This window comes from Chlamydotis macqueenii, chromosome 5 (genome assembly GCF_036417535.1).
Source record: "Chlamydotis macqueenii isolate bChlMac1 chromosome 5, bChlMac1.mat, whole genome shotgun sequence".
NCBI lineage: Eukaryota > Metazoa > Chordata > Aves > Otidiformes > Otididae > Chlamydotis > Chlamydotis macqueenii.
In genome coordinates, this window is record NC_141560.1 from 43,480,052 (window position 1) to 43,503,717 (window position 23,666).

At 56.8% G+C, this 23,666-nt stretch overlaps 1 protein-coding gene across 5 annotated transcripts in view; it reads left to right on the forward strand.

Annotated features, from left to right (window-relative positions):
• Positions 1 to 19,770, forward strand: part of DGKZ (diacylglycerol kinase zeta) — a 42,325-nt gene extending 22,555 nt beyond the window's left edge. For 3 of the 5 annotated variants that reach the window (XM_086748400.1, XM_086748401.1, XM_086748398.1), the window contains 28 exons: positions 523 to 600; positions 947 to 1,003; positions 3,166 to 3,234; positions 3,682 to 3,753; positions 4,049 to 4,165; positions 4,258 to 4,329; positions 4,610 to 4,705; positions 4,984 to 5,066; positions 5,578 to 5,638; positions 6,046 to 6,159; positions 6,572 to 6,712; positions 7,218 to 7,296; positions 7,589 to 7,644; positions 8,747 to 8,809; positions 9,040 to 9,113; positions 9,198 to 9,309; positions 9,589 to 9,788; positions 10,079 to 10,179; positions 10,321 to 10,400; positions 11,352 to 11,421; positions 13,263 to 13,303; positions 13,820 to 14,010; positions 14,564 to 14,595; positions 15,364 to 15,407; positions 15,791 to 15,911; positions 16,445 to 16,478; positions 16,771 to 16,870; positions 19,225 to 19,770. In XM_086748400.1, coding sequence (XP_086604526.1) covers positions 523 to 600; positions 947 to 1,003; positions 3,166 to 3,234; positions 3,682 to 3,753; positions 4,049 to 4,165; positions 4,258 to 4,329; positions 4,610 to 4,705; positions 4,984 to 5,066; positions 5,578 to 5,638; positions 6,046 to 6,159; positions 6,572 to 6,712; positions 7,218 to 7,296; positions 7,589 to 7,644; positions 8,747 to 8,809; positions 9,040 to 9,113; positions 9,198 to 9,309; positions 9,589 to 9,788; positions 10,079 to 10,179; positions 10,321 to 10,400; positions 11,352 to 11,421; positions 13,263 to 13,303; positions 13,820 to 14,010; positions 14,564 to 14,595; positions 15,364 to 15,407; positions 15,791 to 15,911; positions 16,445 to 16,478; positions 16,771 to 16,870; positions 19,225 to 19,341 — 2,475 coding nt within the window. In that variant the 3' untranslated portion in view covers positions 19,342 to 19,770. Of the gene's footprint in view, positions 1 to 522; positions 601 to 946; positions 1,004 to 3,165; positions 3,235 to 3,681; positions 3,754 to 4,048; positions 4,166 to 4,257; positions 4,330 to 4,609; positions 4,706 to 4,983; positions 5,067 to 5,577; positions 5,639 to 6,045; positions 6,160 to 6,571; positions 6,713 to 7,217; positions 7,297 to 7,588; positions 7,645 to 8,746; positions 8,810 to 9,039; positions 9,114 to 9,197; positions 9,310 to 9,588; positions 9,789 to 10,078; positions 10,180 to 10,320; positions 10,401 to 11,046; positions 11,092 to 11,351; positions 11,422 to 13,262; positions 13,304 to 13,819; positions 14,011 to 14,563; positions 14,596 to 15,363; positions 15,408 to 15,790; positions 15,912 to 16,444; positions 16,479 to 16,770; positions 16,871 to 19,224 lie in introns of all 5 variants that reach the window. The other 2 variants (XM_086748399.1, XM_086748397.1) reach the window with 1 other exon arrangement.
• Positions 19,771 to 23,666: the final 3,896 nt, after the last annotated feature.

Consider the following 23,666-nt stretch of genomic DNA (forward strand, 5'->3'; position numbering starts at 1 on the left):
GATCCCACACCCTTAGAGGGTCAATCTGAATCCAAGACCTTTCAATAGAGGAGAAAAATGAGCGCCGGAGACCCAGGCCTGCTGCCTCCTGACCCTGCAGGCAGCACTGGTCTTGTGGGTTTGCTGCAGTCCTCTCTCCCAGCTCTCAGGCTCAGTCCTGCTGTGGTGCACGACATGGAGCACTGATGCCATCCTGTGCCTGCCCACGGGCTTTGCCATGGGAGCCCTGCAGGTGCCTCCCAGACCAGCTTCCATGGTGCTCTCTCCAGAAGAGGCCAAGGACTGCGGGACAGGACAGTGGGAGAGCACCTCCCTGCTCTGCCCCAGGCTTGAGACCACCTGCTCTAGGCATGTGCTTAGATCCCTTCACTTGCAAGGAGCCTAGATGGTGCCTAATTTTCCTACACGACTTGTTCCACATCCTGAAATGCACAAAGGAGGCGTGATGGGAGGCTGAGCTTGCCGGCCTCTGAACACTGCTATTCACATACTTGTTTTTCCTCCCCTTCTCTCACCCTCCAGCAAAAACCTCTCTCCAGGCGTAAGTGTGCAGCCTGCAAGATCGTAGTGCACACACCCTGCATCGAGCAGCTGGAGAAAGTGAGTAGAGACTGTTAAGCTCTCTCTGTGGCTCGCAAAGCTGTAACAGCCTTTTCCTGGGCAGCCCTTCCTCTTGGGTAGTAAAACACAAGAAGATTGGGGAACTGCAATGTGTCATTGCAAAGAGAGGTCTTCTGAGAAGACAATACCAAAAGGAACATCTAGTGACATGATTGGGACCCCAGGCCCTATTTTGTTCAGTAACAGAGATGTGAGGGGTTTCACAGCAAGCACTGAACATTCCCATAGGCTCTGGGCCTGCTGTAGTAAAGTAAAGTAAACTCCAGTAGTTTTCCTTTGGCTACGGTGGTTTTACTGATTTCTCTCATGTGTGTTCAATCTACAGATAAATTTCCGCTGCAAACCTTCCTTCAGGGAGTCAGGATCCCGGAACGTACGGGAGGTGAGAGATGTGCCTCGGACGCCACCCACGTCTGCCCCTTGTTTTTCCAGTTTGGTGGCAGAGATGTCAGATGCTGCCAGCACGTTGTGCATCAGAATGCAAGGCATTGTGCTGCCTCCCGGCTCGAAGCAGGTGGTGCAGTGGAAAGGATGTTTCTTTGTAAGGCAGCAGCACAGACTGGGTGTGAGGTGTGAGGAGCTCACAGGCAGCAAATGCAAAGCATCCGCTGGTTTGCATGTTCTGAAGCTCCTGCATATTCATGGGGGAAACCTGCAAACAGTGTTTTGTGGGAGAATTTTTTCCCCCTTGTGCTGGTCCCCAAGCACATAGAGGAGGCTCTGGCAGTTCCCCAAGTCTCCCACAATTTGGAAGGGAGCAGGGGCTCATTTCTGGCTTTCTTGCTCAGCCCTGACCTGGGTGCCACAGCTACTCCAGGTAGCAGTGGAAGATGCCCACAGTGGTGCTGTCAGACCCTTTCAGCCCGTGTTTTAATGCACTGGGCGTAAGTGGTGGCCTGGCACCTGTCTGCTGAGCTGCACTGGTGGAAGCACCTATCAGCCTTCATGCTTCACCCTCCAGCCTGTGGAGCCAGTGTCACCTGTGCAGTGCTCTGGAGTGGGTGTGGATGGGCCATTTTGGTAACATGGCTGCTGCCCCCACACCGTATTTGTGCTGGCACAGCAGATGTGATAGGGGAAGGGTACTCAAACACAGGGCTGCCTGCTGAGAAATACCGATGTGACCTAGTCAGGGAAAGCTTTCAGCATCACTTTAAACCTTCCTTTCTTCCTTTGCTTTTCCAGCCATGCCTCCTTCCCATATCAGTCTTAACCCAGCTCCCCTATTGGTCCTTCACTTACTCTGGTTTCTGCTGACAGTTCTCTGCCTCTACTCGCTCTTCTGTCTCTATTTTCCTTTTCTCCCACTTCTACAAATTTTCTCTGCCTCCCCTTTCCTGGTTTTCCTCCTTTTTCTCAGAAACCCTGCTTCTCCATCCTGTCTTTCTAATCCTCTTCAGTTCCTCCAAGGGCTCTTCCCTCCTCTTACCCTAGAAAGGTGCTCTTCTGGCTTTTGTGCTGCCGCAGATCCCCTTCAGGGTCAGCCTTTCTCTAGATGTGCCTGCTGGGACCCAGAGCCGAGCTCAGGGCATAGCCCGCCTTCTGCTCCCACTGGATTAATGTCTGCTAAAGCCAACAGGACACTTTGTCCTTTCCCATGTGTTGCACTCAGAACAGGCAACACTGGAGCTGACCCAAATCTCCTGCCAGTTTCTGCCTTTATCATTGTGATGATCCCAAAAGCTGTCAGGGGCAGAGTGTTGGGCCCTACCGCGCTGGGCTGTGAACTCGCACTCCCTCTTCTCTTTTTGCTGCCCTCCCTGCAATGCCGTTCCCAGTCCAGAGCTGGAAGAGAAGGGTGGGATATAGGAAATGTGGTGCTTCACTACAAAACTTCTGGCCCCCTCACAGTCGCTCCTGCAAGTCCCAGCCCTCACCCACTGCAAGCCTGCAGGCAGGGAGAAGGCGCCTGCAAGCAGCCTTGCCACCCTCCCCGTGGGCAGGCGGGCAGGGGCTGAGACAGGCTGGCAGGGCTTGTCCTGGGGCGAAGAACAGTGTGAAGAGGGTGTGTGGGCCTTTGGGGCTGCTGCTGTCCTCTAGGAACATGGAGCTGGGCAGTTTGCTGCTCAGCTCCGAGCGCTTCCATCTTCCTGCTGTGGGAACAAACGGTGTCTCCGTGGGAATTTTCACACCTTCCACTAGCATGTTTTTCACCTGGCGCTGGGGCATCTGGGCAAAGATGTTAAGGGACAGAGATGTGATTTATGGCCAGAGTAGCACTCCACACTACTGCTTGCCAACTCTCCATTGGGTTTGCTTTGTGTGATTCTCAGTCTTCAGTTTCCTTCCCCCTCCTTCTTTTTTTTTTTTTTGTTTTAATACCCTGTTCTCTGAGCAGCTTAATTTGGCCTCTTGCCCCCTGATTCTTCGGCTTTGCCTTCTCCCAGAGGGTTGGGGCTGGTGCGTGTGAGCAGTGGGCTTGCTGCAAGAGCAGAGATCCTGGCTGGCCTGGGTCCATTCCTCTTTCCTGTTCCTGCATTCCCTCACACACTGGGCCTTCATTCCCCCCTTTTTTTTTTAATTTTTTTTTTCTTTTCCCTTTAGCCCATCGTTGTCCGGCATCACTGGGTACACCGGAGGCGGCAGGAAGGGAAATGCCGGCAGTGTGGCAAGGTGAGAGAGCATCTTGGGTTTTTTTCTCAGCCTGAAGGAAAGCTAAGGTCAAACCAGAGGCAAGAACAGGGTTGGGGACCAGGGCCATCCCACCATTCCTGTTTGGCAGCAGCAGCCTACAGCAAAATGAAGGCGCGTGCCCTGTTTTGCACTGTGAATCACTACATAAGTGCTTCCCACGTAGCGTTGTTCTTCCCCTGGGCCCAATCAATCCTGAAGCGGAGTATCTTCCTGGCACGCTTTCCCTGAGCAGTAGAGACACCCCTGCAGAGCACAGTGGTCTCCCTGGTGCCATAGTGATCGTTGGGGCTATCTGGCAGGGATCCAGAGGGCTCCAGCTGCAGGCACGCTCTTTTTGTTCACGTCTCTCTTGGTGGTGGGAAAGTCTTGTTGGATGGTAGAAAGCTGCAAGGGAATTCCCTAAGCCTCTTATCCTTCCCTCCATAGGGTTTCCAGCAGAAGTTTGCCTTCCACAGTAAAGAGATTGTAGCTATCAGCTGTTCCTGGTGCAAGCAAGCGGTGAGCAAAGCCCCCATTGAATGTCTTACCAGCCTGTTCTGCACCTCTGGTTTCTGCTGGGACTCCCCAAGCTGCTTCTCTGCAGCCTGTCCTTAACATCTCCTCTTACTGGGAGAGGTTGTACTGTGATAGTGTGAGCCTCTATGAGAAACTTTCTCGTCATTGCCTCTCCATTACAAAATTCCTGCATGATTTCCTCCAGCACTCCCTGCACTGTCGTGGGGGAGCTGGGAGGAGAAGGTGGCTGTCGCCAGCAAACTGAGTAGCTGATTTTTTCTGTCTTCTCCTTCCCCAGTATCACAGCAAAGTGTCATGTTTCATGCTGCAACACATTGAAGAGCCCTGCTCGCTGGGGGCTCACGCTGCTGTCGTTGTTCCTCCTACCTGGATTCTGCGGGTCCGTCGGCCCCAGGTAAGTCATCTCAGCTCTTGGGGATCTTTCATGACTCCTGCTTGCCCAGCAGCTCCTCATGGAGTTTTTGAGTTTGTTTCTTTTCTCTCTAGAATCCACTGAAATCTAGTAAGAAGAAGAAGAGGACATCGTTCAAGCGGAAATCCAGCAAAAAGGGGGCCGAGGTAAGAGATGAGGGGACAGGGAACGACCTTGTCTTGGAAGGGTGGAGGAACTGGGGAGTAAGGAGCCAGACTGGGAAACAAAGGGGCTTGCACTGAGGTTAAGGAGGGTGAGGTGGAGGGATGGTGCCTGCTAGCAGGGCAAATGCCAGCTATAAGGCCTGTGGGGTGGCTGGAACATTCTCTTCCTCCTGCTCCTTATCTACGTGATATTAGGGATCAGCTGGAGGTGGGAGTTTGCATTTCCCCGAGTTTATTGAAGGATCAGTGGTGTCTCTTGCAGGAAGGGAGGTGGAAACCCTTTGTCATCAAGCCCATGCCAGCTCCTCTCATGAAGCCCTTGCTGGTGTTTGTGAACCCCAAGAGCGGTGGGAATCAGGTATGGCCTTGTCCTACATCTCTCTGAGAAGGCAGCTCTGTGAGGGCATTGCCATTTGGCTGCTGAGGTCTCATCATAGTTTTGGTGATGTCTCAGCTGCAGAAGAGGCAAGGCAACCCCCACAATGCCAGTTTGCTGCCTGGCAATTGCCACCTTGGCCAGGCTTTGCCTGAGTCCCCCCAGAACGACATTGTCTTGGCCTGTCCTCAGGACCAGATGCCTTCTTCTGCCGTCCACTGGGATCTCCATGTTACCTGAAGTCTTTCTTCTCCCCATAGGGAGCCAAGATCATCCAGTCCTTCATGTGGTATCTCAACCCACGGCAAGTTTTTGACCTCAGCCAGGGCGGACCCAAGGAGGCGTGAGTACTCATGGTGGCACCACCCTTCTCTTCCCCCATCCCTGCCCCAGAGATTCCTCCCCAGAGCTCTTCCCATGCCTGGCAGAGGCCTAATGTACCATACCAAAGAGACTTCCAATGAGTTCGTGCTTTGAGAGGCCTCTCTAGGATACCTTGTGGTCAGTTAGTGTTTCCTGCCAGAGGGCTGATCTAATCTTAAAGCTGGTAGCAAAAAGACCAGCTGTGGGGTGAGATTCCCAGACCTAGTTCTTGATGTGCAGTTAATGTCATGTGAGTCTTGTCCGCTTGCTGCATTTCAGTTTATCTGTGTGTACACAGACTGGACACCCTACTCTTCCTCCTCAAGCTAAAGTTGAAGCCAAAGTTACTGTGGCTTTGTCCATTGCTGTGGTGATGGAGAGGAAGACACACATGTGACTTTGTGAATGTCGAGGGCAGGGACCCCTGCAGCCACAGTGTAACACCTTCGGTGCCTCTTCCCTCCCCTTCTCACCCTTGCTGTTCCCTGCAGGCTGGAGCTGTACCGCAAGGTCCACAACCTCCGGATCCTGGCGTGTGGGGGAGATGGCACGGTGAGACCCCAGCGCCTTCGTGCCTGCAGTCCCCTTCGTCTCAGGCCTTTCCAATGCCTGCAGCAGCCCTCTTCGCTGTAATCCAAAATGGGACAAAATGTGGCGCTGTGTCCGTGGTACAGCTAGTGGCACTGGATACTGTGGGTCTCCTCATGCGCTGCTGCAGGGAGTGCTAGTCTGTGGCATGTCTGCATTTGTAGCCCTTTTGAGGGCCAGTCTCCTCACTGGGGTTACTGGTATCTCCTGCAGCACCCATTTGGAGCATTAGAGACTGTGAATAGCCTTGGTGGTGGCTAAGGGGACCCCGTCTTCACCCTTCTGCCGTCAGTTGTGCTCCAAGTCACCTCCACCTGCCTGCCAGTCCCTGAAATAACCAACTGTTTCTTTGTGCTCTCTTGCTCGAGCAGGTGGGCTGGATACTCTCCATTCTGGACCAGTTACGCCTCAACCCACCTCCTCCTGTGGCCATCCTACCTTTGGGGACAGGGAACGACTTGGCCAGGACGCTGAACTGGGGTGGGGTAAGTGACAGGCATAAGAGTCTGCTGCTGGCAGAGGGGGGCTTAGCACTTCGATTCTAGTTCCAGACACATGGGTGGGGATTTGCATGGGCTGGATGTTTTGACTTTCCCTAAATATAGGCCAACAAATAAGTGCCATTTGGATGTTACTGTTCTTCTGACATTTAAGTTATTCTGCTTCAGATTATAATCTATTAGGACACTAACAAAAGCAATCTTTATTTCAAACTTTGGGAGGTTTTTAGAAGAAAGATGTATTGTTTTAAATTTGAAGTCCCACATTGTTGTGCATTCAAGTAGAATCAATCTTTTCCGCATCTTTTGCTCTGGGATGTCTTCCCAAAGCCCACTGTCTCTGGGGCATCTCTGCGGGAGGCAGGTAGGAGTCTCAGCGAGTCCGGCTCTTCACCAGGGTTACACAGATGAGCCTCTGTCCAAGATCCTGTCGCATGTGGAAGATGGGAACATTGTGCAGCTCGATCGCTGGAACCTCCATGTGGAGCCAAACCCTGATGCGAACCCTGAGGAAAAGGATGAGGCAGCCGCTGACAAGGTGGGACACCTCCTCTTCACGTTGGTTCCCTGTGCTGGGGGTCTGCGTTCTCCTTCTCCCACTGGCTCAGGCAGCCCCAGCACCTGGGGCCATAGTGTTGGGCTGACATAGCCCTGCTGGAATTCCACTCCTCTCCTCATGACTCTAACCCATGGCACTCATGGCAAGGCCTGTAGAGATCAGAACTATGTGTCCACCAGAGGTTTTTAACAACAGCTTGCAACAGGTATAACCCCAGTCCTCTCTGAGACTTTATTTAGCAGAAACGTGGGTGATTGCAGGTATCTTGGGAGAGCAGCGTGTGGCCCCTTGGGCCACGTCCCTTACCCCTCGGAGCTGGGATCCATCATCTCAGGCTGATGACCTCTGTATTTTCTTGGGGGAGAGGCAAGCCTCCGCTTGCGCAGCCTCGTGGGCACCGTGCATGGCTCTGCTACAGCCTGACCTCCTCTTTGCCATGCCCACATGCTGGCAGTCTCATCTTTCTTCCTTCTTTCCATTTCAGCTCCCCTTGGATGTCTTTAATAACTATTTCAGCCTTGGCTTTGATGCACGGGTGACGCTGGAGTTCCACGAATCCCGAGGTACAGGGGATGGCAGAGCTGGGGCAGAGTCTGTAGTGATGGGGTCAAAGGTGGCCCCATAAAATGCTCCTCGGGAAAGTGAACAAGAGGATTGCCCCAGGGACAGGGCTGGAGGTGAAACCTGAGGAGCAGGTGGAGGCTGCAGAGGGAGAAGAGAGGTGCCTGCATAGGAAGAGACCTGGGGGCTGCCTCCTGGCCAAGGCTGGCTGGAGAACTGTGTCTGGGGACAGCTGGCAAGTGAAGTATTTGCCTGTGCAGGCCGATGACCTGGACTTTTTTCTCTTTTCCCTAGAGGCCAACCCAGAGAAGTTCAACAGCCGGTTTCGGAATAAAATGTTCTATGCTGGGGTGAGTGTGTGGAGGATATCTGGGCATGCCTTCATAGCAGCCTTAGCATCAGCTGGAGCACAGGCATGGCCTCGGCTCCTGTCCACACCCTCAGCTCACTCATCCGAGTTATATGGGCCTTCACGTGTACCCAAGCTGAGCCTCCCCCAAAGCTGGAGAGGTGCTGGAGAAAGGCTGCAGCCCTGGGAGTCGTAGCTCCTCTTTGGCTGCGAGTGCTGCTGGGCGGTACAGCTTGCTCTTTGGTCTGCGGTACAGTTGCTGTCTTGATCTCCTGCCACTATTGTTCTTGTTCTCCAGCTCACGGTTGGTCACCCAGGCAGGACCTCCCCGGAGCTGTGGGGAGGCAGGCTGTCCCCGCTGCAGAGGAACGGGAAGCCTTTCCATAGAATCCCCACACTGCTTTGGTCTTTTATTTTATACCTTGGGCCAGTTACAGCTCATTGCACCACCCTCCTGTACCTCACCTGTAGAGCTTTGTGTTTCAGTGTTGTCTTTGTTGTCTTTGTTCGTCCATCCTCCCATCCTCAATATACCTCCCTACTCATGTGCTTGGGTAACCAGTATCTGAGCGGTGCTAAAGGCCAAGTACTGCTCTGTACCATCTCACATCTCTCCTGTTTGTGTCTCCTCTCCTCTCGGTACAGTTAAACCCAAAGGGGACCCTAGGGTCAGTGTAATGGAGGCCGTGCTGTCACTCCTGGTGTCTCTAGATGGGGTGACATCAGCTCTGTTTTATGGTACTTTATTGCAGCTTGAGACTGGATTTCTCTCTTGTGGCTCAAGTCTCTTGCAAGAGGAGACACACTTTGCCAGCTCTTCCCTAAAGCTGGAACTGGGCTGGCAAGGGAGTACTGGAGGGTATTACTAAAGGTGCCCCATAGTTTTTGGCAGGCAAAACGGCCAGAGGAATGGATCAGGTTGTTTTGGAAGGGGAGAAGCAAGAGCTTCTGCCAAGCCCCAATGGACAAGGAAGGGTTTGCTGCTCTCAGCAGCTGAGGTCTGAAGGTTGGTGGCAGGCTTCCTAGCTGCCCGTTTTGGTGAATGTGTGGGCTGCCCGTTTCGGTGAATGTGTGGGCACTAATGTTGTCTCTTGCCTTGGCAGACGGCTTTCTCCGACTTCCTCACAGGGAGCTCCAAAGACTTAGCGAAGCACGTCAAGTTGGTTGTGAGTGTGCAGGGGTGCTCTGGGCCAGGGAGGGGGTTGAGCTGCTGAGGGGCAAGGAGCAGTCCCTTGGCACACTGGGTATCTCAGGATTGGGGAGAGGATGTGTTCCTTGGGGAGATTGACTTCCCCTGGCTTGACGGACAGTCACTGTGGGGAGCGGAGGGGGAGGTGGGTAGGGTGCGCCAAGCTCCCAACTTACAGCAGCCTGAACGCCCCTGTGTTGTCTCCAGTGCGATGGCACAGACTTGACCTCCAAGATCCAGGACCTGAAGCCCCAGTGCCTGGTCTTCCTGAACATCCCCAGGTTAGCAGCCCCAGGACCTCAGCCACAGATCCTTACCTGGGTTTGGAGGGGCCTGTCCATGCATTGCTTGCTATCCCTTCACAGGTACTGTGCTGGCACCATGCCCTGGGGCAACCCTGGGGAGCACCATGACTTCGAGCCACAGCGCCACGATGATGGCTGTATTGAAGTTATTGGCTTCACCATGACATCCCTGGTGAGCTGGTCCTGTTGCCGTTTGTAGCTAGCAATGAGGGGAGCAACTGGTCCCATTGACCAGGCATCAGCCACCCCCTCAGCTCCCCAGCTTCCCTCTTGAGGAGCTGTAGTCCTGGCCTGTGTGACAGTGTCTGCTCTCTGAGATTTAGATGAGGTGCTGTCATGCCCTGGTCTCTGTAGATCCCTTCCAGAACTTGGTTCACTAGTGGCATCAATGGGTGCTCCCCGCATCCAACCCTCAGTCCATCCTCTGGTCTCACTCTGGACCCTTTCACAGGCGGCCTTGCAGGTCGGTGGCCACGGGGAGCGGCTGTGCCAGTGCCGGCAGGTGATTCTCACCACGTTCAAGGCCATCCCCATGCAGGTAGATGGAGAGCCCTGCAAGCTGGCAGCTTCCTGCATCCACATCTCCCTGCGCAACCAAGCCAACATGGTGCAGAAGACCAAGCGGCGCAACTCCATGCCTCTGCTCAATGAGTAGGTTCCTCAGAGCAATCCACCACCTCTTCTCCAAAACAGAAGGGATGGAGGGGGAAGGGATGGGACTGATCCATCACTCCCAGAAGCATTTTTATCCTCTCTCAAGAAGGGCTTGGGAAGGGATCAGGTCACAGAAGTATGGCTAGACCCTGATGCTGGAGAAGCTGCTGGTGCCAAGCTCCTGACCCCAGTCTGTGCTTTGCTTGTTTTGGAGGGGTGAGTGGGATAAGAAGAAAGCGGGCTGTCACTTTCTGATCCCTTCCCCTTTCCTTCCCTCCTGCACGCAGCCAGCAGCCAGTGCCCGAGCGACTGCGGATCCGGGTGAGCCGAATCAGCATGTGTGACTACGAGGCACTGCACTATGACAAGGAAAAGCTCAAGGAAGCCTGTGAGTGACCAGATGAGTGACCAGGGGGTGGGAGCCACAGTCGTTGAGTCCAGCAGTGCCCTCAACTCAGCTGCATGATGTGTTAGGGATGGGGCACGGGCTGCTCCCTGAGACTGCTCCAGTCTGTGCCCTGTTTTGCAGCTGTGCCGCTGGGGATCATTGTGGTTCCAGGAGACAGCGACCTGGAGTTGTGCCGGACCCAAATCGAGAGGCTGCAGGAGGTGAGGCTTTGCCTGGGAAGTGGTCATGGCTGGATGCCAAGGATGGAGGGGCTCAGGGAAGGGATTTCTAAGCCTGTTTGACCTGCACACACCAACACACACACTCCTGCTTCTGGTAGGATTTGCCTTCACCCATGCTGGACGGCTTGTTGCTCCCTGCTCTTTGACCGCTTCTTTCTCAGTGTTGTTCTGACCTTGTTCTCCAGGCCCAGAGTGTCAGTGGCCCAGAAAAATTATGGGACAGTGGAAAAAGCCGGCATACATCCTAGCGGGGCCTGTCACCCCTTGGGTGTTCGGGGATGCCTTTCCTTTGTCCCTTTGTTTGCTGTGCTGTGTTCCTTCAGCCCTCTGGGGGCTCCATGTTTCTTGGCACAGCTCTGCCTTTCCCAGGGCTCGGAGGGTGACGCTCTCCTACAGTGTCAACCCGGTAGATGGGTGCCTGTGCAATCTCCTGCACTTCTAAAGCTGTGCACTGAGGCTGGTGTTCCTCGGTCAACCACTCTGCTCTGGCGTCAGAGCAGGGACCTTGGCCAGGCCGTGTGTAAAGCCAGATATGTCAGCACATTAAGCAACACTAATGGGACAAGAGAGAGGCTGGGGGGCAGCCCAGACAAAGGCTGTAACAGCACACCTTGCCTTTCTGCAGGATTTCCCTCCACAGCCCTCTGCTTTAGAGCGCCTGCTCTTTCAGGTGTGTATGGCCTTGCTCCATCTCATCTGTCATGTGCATCGTGCTGGTCTTGTGGGCTTGTTTTGTGGCACCTCTCTCCAGTGCGCTGGTGTGTGTCAGGTCCAGTCTGTTCCATGCTGCTCCCCGTCGCTGTGTGCTGTGCCTGTGTTCAAGTTTCCCTTTCCATGTCTGTAGGGGCCTCCCGAAGCAGGAGGGATGCTCTGGGGAGAGATGGGGAGGCCAAGAGACATGACTTTATCTTCTCTTTTTCTTTTGTGCAGGAGGGAGATGGAGCCAAACCGAAGACACTGTCAAACCAGAAGCTCTCACCAAAGTGGTGCTTCCTGGACTGTAAGTGTCGTCTTCCCCTGGGCGAGCTGACTGTGTCTGAATTTGGCAGGGGTGAGGGGACAGACCCTTAGTGACAAACCACTGAGAACCACGTGGGACTTGGGACTCGTGGATGCTGGGGTCTTTGTGGCCAAGTGCAGCAGTGCTTTGCCCCAGGCTGCTGACCAGGAGTGGAGTGACGGGTGTGTGCTGGTCTACTCTCAGAGCTGAAGGCAGCTTGGCGGTGTGTGTCCTCTCGCTGCAGGACTGCTGCGGTTGCTCTCCTGTGTCGTGCAGGCAGGGGGCCCCCCTGCTCCAGCACACGGGGAGGAAGGCTCACCATGAGCGTCCCAGTGGTATGGGAGCAGGTTCCCCACTGGGCTTCAGCTGCTTCTCCCCTGTCTGAAAGTAGCTTTCTCCTCTCCTTTTGCTGTCACTGACCAAGAGGCTCCAGAGCTCTCCCTCTGTACCTGGAAGATGGCTGAGACAAATGACTGCTGGTGGCACTTCATCTCCCTGACTTCCCAGTAGCAGGCTGTCGAGCGCTGCAGAGCACAGCCGTGGGTTGCAGAGTGGGCCTGGGAAGCCTCGCGCTAGGCAGAAAAGACGCAGCATCTCCCTTTGGGGCTCCAGCTCTGTGTGTGGGGCTGCTGGTGCTGCTGATCCCAGGTGTCACTGCCAGGACTGCGGTACCAGGATCAATTTCCCTCCTCCTGCCAGTCTCCCAGCAGCAGGTTCTGGGCTCAGGAAAATGTGTCAGGAAAAAGGCCAGAGCCTCATTCAAGACAGCATAGGCTCATTCAAGCAGCTGAATTGCAAGCCTTCAGCAGCAGGTCCCTGGCTGTAAATCTCCAGCCACGACAGGATAAATGGAGCTCTTTCACTGCTCTCATCTGCTCTGGCCCTTCCTTGCTCTGTTTGTGGAGAGAATTCCCTGGGTCCCCAAGGGTCCCACCACAGCAACCTTGCCTGGGCAGGCACCAGCAGCCTGGTGGGAAACAGGGGAAGTGCCACTATGCATGAGGACCCAGTTGTCCTGGTGCTGTGCTTTTGTTTGTCCTGCTCTCCCCTATGATGCTGTAAGTCCCCAGCCCCTCCCTGCTCCCCTTGGGGTGGTGGCTACTTGCTCAGTTGGTGTTGAAGGAGATCCTCTCCTACTCTGGGGTTCTCTCCTCCAAGGAAGAGGGATGAGCAGAGGGATGCACTCAGACAGGCTGCTGCCAGCAACAGGCGGGAGGCTGGTTTGAAGCTCTCCTGCTATCCTAGGAGACAGGGGCTTGGATCTACAACTGCTGGTGGCATGCTCCATTGTATCTGGCAGTCACAACCTCTGTTGTGGGCTTGCAGTGGTCTGTGGGACGTTACTCAGTCAAGTCAGCGGCATGCTGAGTTTCCTTTTCTCCCAGCCCTCCTTAGTGCCCCCGTTTCTCAGTGCTCTGCAACGAGGTGCATCATGTTGAATTGGAGCAGTTCCTCGCCTGGTGCAAGTGAGTGCTGAGACATGCACTGCACAGCCCCAAGCTTCATCTGCCCAGAAAAAGCCCCCAGAAAGGTGACAGCATCAGCTAGGTGTGTTCTTTCCCTTCCTTGTGGCTCCCTGCCAGGAGTCATTGAGGAGGAGATAGCAAGCAAAGGCACGTTGCGCAGGAGCATGGTGGTCTGCAGGCCCAATGGTAAAGAGAACAGCAGGGTCTCAAAGGGGAGGGGGCTGCTCCTGGTCAGGAGCTGCTTTTCACTTTGCTGTGCTCTCTGTGCATGCCACGAATGGCTGGATCATTCACTATTGCTCAGTGGTGGAAAGTGTCTGTCTTCCTCATCCCATGCCAAGAATCACCATGTCTCGTTCTGTCTCTGTCTTACAGCAACCACAGCTGATCGGTTCTACAGGATAGACCGCGCACAGGTGGGTGCAGCCTTTTCCTCCACTGTCCTGGCATCTTCTGGGGAGGTGCTTGCATGTCCCGCATTCTCACGAACTGACAGGCCTAGCCTCTGGGACGTGCAGGTCTCGCACTGCTGCCCTGCCCTGTGGCATCCCCTGAGGGATGGTGTGAACCTGGAGGTTCCTGTGGAAAGGGAGGAAGCGTGGGTGGGAGCACAGAGACTTGGGTTGGAAGCTGCCTGCAGGACCCTGTAGCAGAAGGGGTAAGGAATAGCAACGTAGCAAAGCTGGCGAGGCACCCACTGACTGGGGTCATCTTAATGAGGGGGACATGGAGATGAGATATATGAATCATCTGCTAAGTTAGCAGGAGAGAAGCCTGAAAAGGACAGGGAGACAGAGGCTTCCCAGGCACACGTCCCAGGACTCTTCAAGCCACCATTGCAAGTGGGTGGGCTACAAGGCATGGGATATGAGGGGATGGAACTATGGAGAAGTAGACCTTGCTTCTGAGGAGGGTTGACTTGTGTCTTTCAGGAGCACCTCAACTATGTGACAGAGATCTCTCAAGATGAGCTCTATGTGCTGGACCCAGAGCTGGTGATCACCCATACCGTGGGCACCTCTCCAGCCATGCCTGACCTTGTCGACTTGTCTGCCTCACCCTCTGGACACCATTTTGCATTCCCCTCCTCTTCCTCTTCTCCACCCTGCTCTCCTGCCCCCAGGTGAGCCTGGAATGGGGGTCCTGGACCTCAGGAAGGATGGGCAGTGATGGGAGAGCCAGGATTGGCTTCACAGCATTGATCTCTGGGCCACGTTACAGGGGAGCTCCCTGGAAGTGAGCAGGAATTCAGTGCTGAGTTAGACCAAAGGGTGAGATGCCATCCTGTCTTCCCTACTCCTCTTCCAGCGCTGCTGGAAGCAGTGGGGCATCACCAGGTGGCTCAGCTGTGGGGCCAAGCTCCAGTGCCTGGCCCATAGGGTGAAGGGCATGGGTGTCTTTTGGCCAAACTGAGGCCAGCCTCAGGTATGGGTTAGCAACAGAGCTGGGAGCAGCAGGAGAAATGGGAGTGGGAATGGGAAAGAACCCAGATCAGGGAAGAAGAAGATGGCATGGCCAAATTGCAGCAAAATCCCTTGGCCTGCCTCTGCTCCTGCCTGCTGAAGGAGTGCCATGGGCATACTTCTCCACAGCCATCCCTCTACCCACAGTGTGGCCTTTAGGGTGACCTGCTGCCAGGACTGACAGGGTTAGTTATGCGTTTTCTTCCCTTCCAGCGCTGAGCCTGAGCACTGTCTTCTGCACAAAGGTGAGTCCTGTCCCACCCCCATCACACCCCCTCGCAAATCATGCTGGTTTGGGTCCCTACCATGTGGTTTTTGGCCTGTCCTTTCCCTGACATGCAGGCAGGAGCCCAGCTGTCTGTGTGCTAGGTGGGAGCACAGAGCCCTGCACGCAGGTGACCCCAGAAGTGGGCAGGAGAGACTTGACAGTGATTTGTGGAGCGCCCGGCCAGGCGCCTCCCTGGCTGTGCCGTGCGGGAAATGGCATGGCTGGGGGGTTAATCCCCCACCTGTGGAGCTGAGTGCTGTGGGCTGGGTTGGGAGGCTGTCTCTGCCAGGCAGCTGGGGAGCTCACGAGGTGGGAGCACAAGGTCAGGGGCCTCACCGAGCTGAGCAAATTGAAGGAGTTTCCTGGAGCTTGAGTGGAGCCCAGTGCCTGGAAGTGTGAGTGAGTCATGAGTGAGAGGCGTCTCAACCTCTGGCTGACGCCCAGGTGATCTGCTCCCATCTTAAGTCATCCCATGGGCAGAGACTGCTCCCCCTGCATGCGCACCTCCCTGGGGCTGAGATCTGGGTGCACCCCCAGCTATGTGGGGTCTCCCTTCTTCCCCTGGCTCGTCCCCTACGTCCCTGAAGGTGAGGAAGCCATGTAAACCAGTCTGACCAAGGGGTTAGCACCTGGAGGAGCTCCAGCTGACTGCTGAGTCTCCGGTGCCCAACCCTTGGCTCTCTAGTTAGGTAGATGGCATTACAGCTTGGCTTTTCTCACCCCAACCCATCTCCTTTCTTTGCAGACGACCTTCTGATAGAAGCTGCCAAGAGCGGCAACTTCAGCAAGGTAGGCGCTCCCACTGCCTGCTGCCATGTGCGGCCAGGGCTGGCTCTGGGTGCTCGCCCGGCAATTTGCTCAGCTGGCGTGCTCCTCGGGCTGTGGGAAGCCCTGCCAGCCACACTCCACAATTGCCCTGGAGCAGCTCCTGTCAAGGGCCTTCCTCCAGGAGCAGTGGCTGGAAACCAGGCAGACTCTTGGCAAGAAGCCTTGTTTCTCTCCTGAGGGACATGGAGGGCAGGGACTTGATGACGTGGCTGAGCTGGACAAAGCTCCCTGCCAGACCCTGGATATCCACACAACCTGCTGGGCACCCCGGGGACACAATGGTGGGGCTTGGGGCTTGGTGCTGGGAAAGGCAGCTCATCCTGAGCAATCTGACAATCCTGTAGTTCCAAGAGCTGCATCGGGCTGGAAGAGACCTGATGGTGCGAGACTCCTCGGGCCAGACTGTCCTCCACCATGCCGTCAAATCAGGGAGCAAGGACATCGTCAAATACATCATCGAGAATGGTGAGCTGGGGCCAGGGTGCCACCCTTAGCAAAGGAGCCCAGCAGCCGAAAAAGCCCAGCCCTCTGCTCAGAGGGGTGCCTGTGGGCTTAGATCCCTTCCCTCTGGGTTTGCTACATCCTCCTTCTGGCGTATGGGCTTGCCCTGGCATCTGTCTGCCAGCGCTGGGGTGCCCCCGTGGCTGTTGCCGTATCCTGGCAGGGACCAGCATGTCTCAGAGAAACATTTCTCAGTGTCCTGCTTGTGCCTTCAGGGCAGCTGACCTGTTGCTTTTGGCAGCTCCCACTGAAATACAGGCTGCTTTATTTTTATTTGGATAGTTCTCTGTAATGAGTCCACAACACCTCTTCTTCCCTGGTCTCCGCTGGGCTCAGATGCTGTTGCTGGCCCGAGCACTTTGGAGCCGGGACCTTTGCAGGCAGCGTAGAAGTAGCAGCCCCTATGGAAAGATGCAGAGTGCGACAGGGGAATAGGTGGGTCTGTCTCTGCCCCACAGCCGAATCTCACTCACCCTGCACTGTCTTTCTCTCCACAGCACCTTCAGAAATCCTCGATGCCACGGAGGAGAAGTAAGTTGCTGACTGACTTGTGTTACCTGTTGGCCAGACCCTCTGCAAGGTGACCGGTTGTCTGGGCGCTTAGCAGCCGCCCTTGCTCTAATTACCAGCCGTGGTTCCCAGTCCACTCTGGACTGACCCTTCCCAGGCAGCACCCACTCCTCTGCCAGGGCTGCCTGGACAAGCCTGCCACCCACCACAAGCTTCTGCTGCAGCCAAATTGCTGTCCCTCACTGCCACCCACACCTGCTGTGTGTCCCCGTTCAAGGGTGACATCTCACATCTCCCGCTTTCTCCTCCCCAGCGGCGAAACCAGCTTGCACCAGGCTGCAGCCTTACGCCAGCGCACTATCTGCCACTACATTGTGGAGGCCGGGGCTTCACTCATGAAGACAGACCTGCAGGTGACAGGGGGAGGGCTGGCACTGGGGCTTTTTTGGGGGACCGGGAGGCTGGCAGGAGCGGGGTCAGCAGGAGCATGGAGCAAGTGTGCTTTGGCTGGGGTCTTTGCCAGTCAGAGCGGAGCCCAGCTGCGGAGGGGTTAAATCCCTCTCCTCCCTGCGCTTCTCTCCCTGTTGTTTTATTAAATTAGAAGCGAGAGGCTGGAATGTCTCATCCCCATCTCCCCCTTCCCACCCTCCGGGGTCAGAGCAAGGACAGTCTCACTGTGAGCTCCCTCCCAGCTGCAGGGCTCCCCCCTCTCTCCCCCGCAGGCAGCCGTGATGGGGATGCAGGGAGCTCCTCTCGGCGGGTGAAGCTGGTCCGTGGGGAGCAGGAGCAGGCAGTGGCAGTCCATTCCTTCACATGCCAGTTAATTGAGACGTGCCTTGGTGCCGGGGAGCTGTGCCAGCCCCAGCAGAGGAGTCGTGGGGAGGGGACTTGAGGCCATGTTTTGGTACGGGAGGTTCTCAGGGTGGACGTGCGGTGAGGGGGTCATGGTCGTGTCCGTCTGGCAGAGGCTCATAGCGATGGGCTGTAGCAGAGGAGATGTAAGAACAAGCCAAGTCTGTGGGTCTGGGACACAGGGCAGGAGCCCAGCTGTGGGGTGCAAACTTGCTGGGGCCGGTGGAGCTTGGGGGCCGCATCAGACAATGTGCAGCCCCCTTGCCAGCTGCCAGGGAGATGCTGTACAGACAATCTCTGGCTCCCCATCGCTCCTCCTTGGTGCTGGCCAAGCCTTGGGCCTTGCACAGCACCCAGAGTGGGGCTGACCTGGTTGGAGGCTCAGCTGCAGAATGAGATACCAATGCCCAGGTGAGGCGGTGACTGGGAAGAGGGCAGCTCTGGGGGCATGGTCCCTCTCTGCCCCCAGCCCCCTCAACTGCCTGAAGGAGGGGACCAGCCCCCAACCTGCCAGCAAAAAGCTGAGGCATGACGGGCTGCCCCCAGGGAATGGGGCTTGCACGTGCCTGTGTGAACGCGTGTCTGGGTTTGTAGCTGTCTGGGGACCCCTCTGCACCGCTGCGCTGACCTCGCCTGGGCCCTGGGTCACAGCCTGCCTGCACAGGCACGAAACCACATCGTTAGAAGCTGCAGCATCAGACCTGCGGCAGGGATTCGGAGCAGGCTGACCCCACACCCTGCAGCGGTGAGGGGAGCTGAGCCTTATCAGTTGGCGTGCCTCAGCCCGGCTGGGCAGAGGGGCCCTGGCAGCTCCGGTTTCAGGCTGCGGGCAGGCAGCGCTGCAGTGGGGCTTCTGCAGGGGGACGGAAAAGAAACTCAATTCCTCCTCTGGTTTTTCCCCTGACTTGGTTAAATGAGGGCTTGCGTTCAGGGGCTGTGGAGAGGAGGCCCCTGAGGAGAGCTGGCACTGAAGCATGGACTGGTCTCCATACCCCTGCCTGCGTGTCTGCGGGGGGGACTGTGGGCTGTCCCCGGGTCTTGGGATGCATGTGCAGAAGAGGGGGTTTCTTGGTGCATCGTACCTCTCCGCAGCTGGGTGCAGGTTGGCTTTTGTCCACAGCCGCGCCCAGGCCCTGCGTGTCTGACCATTGTTCCCGCTGGAGAAATACGCTGTGGGTCGTCCTGGAGGCCCCGCCACAGCCGCCCGTGCTCCCCTGTGCACCAGGGGACGAGGTGGGCAGGCTGGGCATCCTTTCTGGGGCCGGTTTTCAATGGCTACGGCAGAGGACCAGATTTCCGTGGCCTTTCTCAGCGGCTCGGCAGAGCCCGGGCCTTTGGCAAGGAGGAGCAAGGAGCCAGGGGGAGGGAACGGGGAGAGGAGACGGAGCTGGGAGCTGTTAACAGATTTGCTTTTTATGGAGTGCGGGAGTTCATTAGTGGACACAGTCCAGATGGCTGCAATAAGCTGGTGAAATGTGATCCTCCTCCGGGAGCCGGAGCGCTCGCCAGGCTGCGAGAAGGGAAGGGGGGTTGGTATTCCCGGGCATTCCCCAGACATACCCCTCATTCCTCACCCTCTCCTGCCTGCCTCCCCAGCGCCGGGGAAGAGCAGGTCATGGGGACCAACCTTTATCTCCTCTCGGGGGGCTGGTGAGGATTGGGGCCGGTTTCTGTCTGATGGCCCTTCAGGGGACACCTTCCAGCCCTGCAGCAAAGTCAGTCTCCTCAGGAGCACGCTTTCACTCCGTGGTGGGCACATGGGCATTCGGCTACTGCCCGCCTCGAGGCTTGGCTGTGGGCTCTGCTGGACCCAACCGCAGCCACCTTTTCAGAGGGGGAATGGGGGCACCCTTGGGTGCCGAGGCAGCGCTTAGGCAGCAGTCAGCCCCCGACATCTTTTGCCTCCCCTATGCAGGGAGACACCCCCAAGCACCGGGCTGAGAAAGCCAACGACCCCGACTTAGCTGCCTACCTCGAGAACCGACAGCACTACCAGATGATCCAGCGGGAGGACCAGGAGACAGCTGTGTAGTGCTCGGTGTGCCTTAGCCCAAGCCAGCTCGGGCAGGATGAGAAGAGGACGATGGCAACTGGCAGAACTGTGAGTCTGGCCTAGCCCTTCCTAGATGTCAACCTGGTCTCCCGAGGAGATGGAGACAGCAGAGCTCTGCCCCAGGCTGGGCTGGGACTCTGTTTATGAGGACAATGGGTATTTGGGACTTGAAGCCTGGCTCTTTGTGTGTGTGTCCCCCTTCCCCTCTCATCTACCACGTTCCCTGCCATGGACGGGCTCCATCCCGCAGCCCTGTTGGGGCAGGCCATGCTGAAGCCCTGGGTCACCCTTGTGCACAGGAGCAATGCCGGTGCCCCCTCCGCAGGCTCCTACCTATGATCCTTGTGGGATATCATTGCTCGTCCCCTCTCCTTGCCGGCAGTGCCCCTCCTTTAGACGCTTGGCTAGGTTTGTGTCCTGTTCCTCCTCTCCTGTCTGGCACAGCTGTGGGAGGCACAGGCTGTGCAGGCAGACAGCAGAGGCCATGAGCCTCAGACTTTGCCCCAAGGGAAGCACCATGACTTTTTGCCCCGCTTCCTCCTCCCTCCTATCAGTTTGGGGCTGCCTCAGGTCTCTCCGTTGTCCTACTGAGGCCTTCTGTGGCAGGAGGGAAGTCCCTGGTGCATCCAGCTTTTCCTCAGAGCATCTGGGGCTGGAAGCAGAGCAGCTGCCGCACTCCTGGTTGCCTTCAGTGCTCAGCCAGTCAGCAGTCAGGCCCAGGGCAGGGACAGCATGGAGGAAGGCTACCAAGCCCTCCCACGTCCTTCCTTCCCTCCACAGGGCTGGGTGGCTGCTGGGCATCTCCACGTGCGCCTACTGCAGCACGTAGCCGTGGTGGAGAGCTGTGCTTGGCCTGGGCAGTGGCTGCAGTGGAGCCTGTTACATTTCCCAAATGCTGACTTGGATCTGGCTGCCCTCCCTGCTTCAGCTCATCCCCCCCATGCTAGATGTTGCACTGGGCTGGAGGGTCAGTGCTGCTCTCAGGGATTCCCCCCATGTCCCCCAGAACGTCAGTATGCATCCTCTGAGTCTGACTCCTGCCATCCCCCAAACTGGGTGCAGGGCTTTGCAGGGAAAACTTGGGAGCTCGCCCAGCTCAGACACAAGTTCCCTGGGCAGGCCATCAGTTCACCTTCTCCTGTTTTAGCAGAAAGAGGGATTTGGATGCGTAGGAAGCATCAGGGCTACCAGCCCCGAGTCACGCCTGCCATGGGATGGCATCTCACCTACTGCCTGCCATGGGGCATGAGGCACCGCGACCCATCTCCCCTGTGGGTGCTGAGCATGCACAGAGGCATCAGGCCAGCCCTTTGGCAGGGCTTTTGCAGCACTCACAGGCTTTGGGACCAGGAGGAGCCAGCAGAGGAGGAGAGCTGATGCCTCTGGGCCTTGCAGGCCTGCTTGGCCCCTTTGGGTGGGTGGCAGATGTGAAGTAGTTTGCTGCTCGCAGCCTGGGTCCCAAGAGAGGATGCTGCTGCCGCGTGGGGTCTGTGCAGTCCCACCTGCACTCACAGCCAGCTGCCCCCGCTGGGTAGGTGCTGGGTGGCACCGTTTGAATCTCTCCTAATGCCGATACCAAAAAATGGGTGTGAGGATACCGTGGAGACAAGAATACCCTTCAGGCTTTTTAGCCAGGGGCAGAGTCTCCTTGGAGGACGGGGGATGCTGTGGTGCGGAGCAGAGTGCCAGGGGCCAGCGGCAGTATTGACCATTAATAACAAGTGTCCCAACACACTGGGATGCTCCAGCAGCGCCCAGAGTTCCCATCAGCATTGCCCACTGACAGACGAGGCGCTGTCATCTTCTCAAAGGTGCAAACTGCTGCCCCCAGGCTGGGACGCCCAGCCCGGCCCACAGGCGTTTACAGCCCTCGCTTTCCCCTTTTTCCCTGGTTTTGTATCTTCCCTTATAGTTTTTGTACAGGTAGTTGAGAGACACACTGTCCCCCTCCCCGCCTGGCCCCTCCATGTGCGTGTGAGCTGAGTTGCTGTGCAATTCCAAGCCTGGCTTGTATTTCGGCAAAGGCGGAGGGGGTGTTGGTCGCCCTGCCCGTGGAGGGCAGGGGTTCTGTGCAATACCTGGGTCTGTGTTTTCTAGATGCTGTCGTAGGACTGTATTTTTGTAACTCTGTGAGGGTGCTGGCTCCAGCAGGCCAAGGGTCTGGCCTGAGCCCGTGTTCCCATCGCTTTTCAACTTCGACTGTTTGGATGTTGTTGTTTCTTGCCACTGAAATAAAGAGATGGATGTTTTAGGTCCTGTCTCCAGCTGCATCCATGAGAATGTGGCAGCTGCTGCACGAGTGACAGCCCTCAAGGCTGTACCCTGAGGCTTCTGCCCCTGTCCTAACTGGGGTACTTGGAGGAGTTCCCTGCTGGGCCAGGTCCTTGCCCGCTTCCCTGCACAGCATCCCTCTGGGACAGTTGCTGGATACAGGGATATTGTCCTGAGGGACCTTCTCCCCCACTCTGTGTTATACATGGATATTCGGTGTAACGTGGAACAGGCAGGAAGTCCACCACCGTCCCAAGTGATCCAGAAGGGTTTGGAATTGTGAGTCAGAAGCTGGCAGCCTACTGTTCCTGCCCTGCTCCAGCTCCTCGCTGGGGCGAGGGGCAGCAGCTCTGGCATCAGGCCTGCCCTGCCCCATGCAGCCACACAGCTGTTGGTGGGTACTACAGCAGCATCCAGCCTCTGGATTTTAAAATGTTTGTCAGCCCTGTTTGTGGTGATCTGTCCCCAGCCACGCTGCTCTTTAGGGGGCGAGCTTGCTTGGGGGCTTTTCCCATTCATTCCCAGTTCCAGAGGGGAGCCTTGTGGTCCTGCTTCCAGTGCTGAGCACTGGGGCTGCAGCAGCGTTGAGAGCTGGGATTATCTCCGGCTGGAGGACTGCTCTCCAATTACAAAAGCGGAGGATTAGGGACGCTTCTGCTTCCAGCTCTGGACTCGTAAGGATGATTGCGGCCAACGCCATCCCTCCTGCAGTTTCCTTTGCAAAAGGGAGGTAATCAGTCCGGCCGATAACGCGCTGGTGAGGGAGCCCGGGATGGACACGGTGGGTGATGGGGAGCTATACTGATCGTACCTTCAACTTGGATTCCTGAGGGCAGCTTGGCAGCCTGCCTGTCGCTCCTGCTACCCCCTCCCCGCCTGGAGAAGCAGCCTCCTTCCCCGGCTGCGTTGTCCCTTCCACCTTCCCCCCAACCCCGCGCCTCTCTTTCATCGCCTTCTGCCTTTCAGCTCCTGCCCAGAGCTAACAGTGGGGGTCTGTAGCGGGTGTAAGGCACACCAAATTGTCCCGGCCTCCCTGGGCCGCTGCCCAGGGACCAGGCAGACGTGTGACTGGGAGGAGGGGGCCCGCTCTGCTTCAGTGCCCAGACCCCAGCGCATTGGCGCTTGGCCCACAGCTGGGCTGCGAGGCCCAGCAGTAACCATGGCAATAAGAGTTTTCCAGCCACCCCGGTGTCAAATTTATGGTGAGGGAGAGAAGTGATCCCAAATGGGATGGCTGTGATGAGGGGTGTTAGGAAAGGAGCAGTCAGCCCTGCCCTTCTCTCCGCAGGGCTTCAGCATCCCCCATTTCTCCCTCGCAGCCGGGCATCGGAGGTCCGTCTGGCCTCCCATGGGATGGAAACACACCTGGGGGTGTGTGCACGAGGGGGCACCCGGGCAGGCAGGGAAGGCCGTGCAAGCCCCAGCCCCACCTAAACAGAGCTGGGGTGACAGCAGTTGGCCATGTGAATGATTGCCTGCTGCACGCCCACCTCCGCAAGTCCGAACGGGGAAAACTCCCCCCTCTGCCCCGCGCGCAGCTGTGTCCCTGTGCTGGCACTGCTGCACCGTGCGGTAACAGTGCCCCAAGGACCAGGCTTCCACTGGAGATGGAAAACGTGGAGCCGACATGCTGTGAATGATCTCATGATGTTTTTAGAGGTAAAAAGCTTGAGCTAAGCAACTGCAGCGAAACACACCTGGGTTGGTCACGCTCCCTCTCTTCCCTCGGTATGAGGCCCCTTTCTGCAAACACAGCCTTCTGCTGCTTGTCCAAGCTGGGGAAGGAGCCGTTCCCCCGGCATCCCTCAGGAAGCGCCCCAAGGGACCAAGCGCGGGCACTGCTGAAGGCAACGTGCACCAGTGCATCTCTGCTCTCCTATGTGGCCGGCACCTGTCTCCTGGTCCCCAGCCCGAGGAGGCAACGGGAGGGGAATGGGAACGGCTGGAAATGGAGGAAGGCGTGGAAAATTGCATAGGGCTTCACCCTACCTCGGGCTGCTCTGTCCTGGGGACCTCAGCGGGGTCTCTGGCTC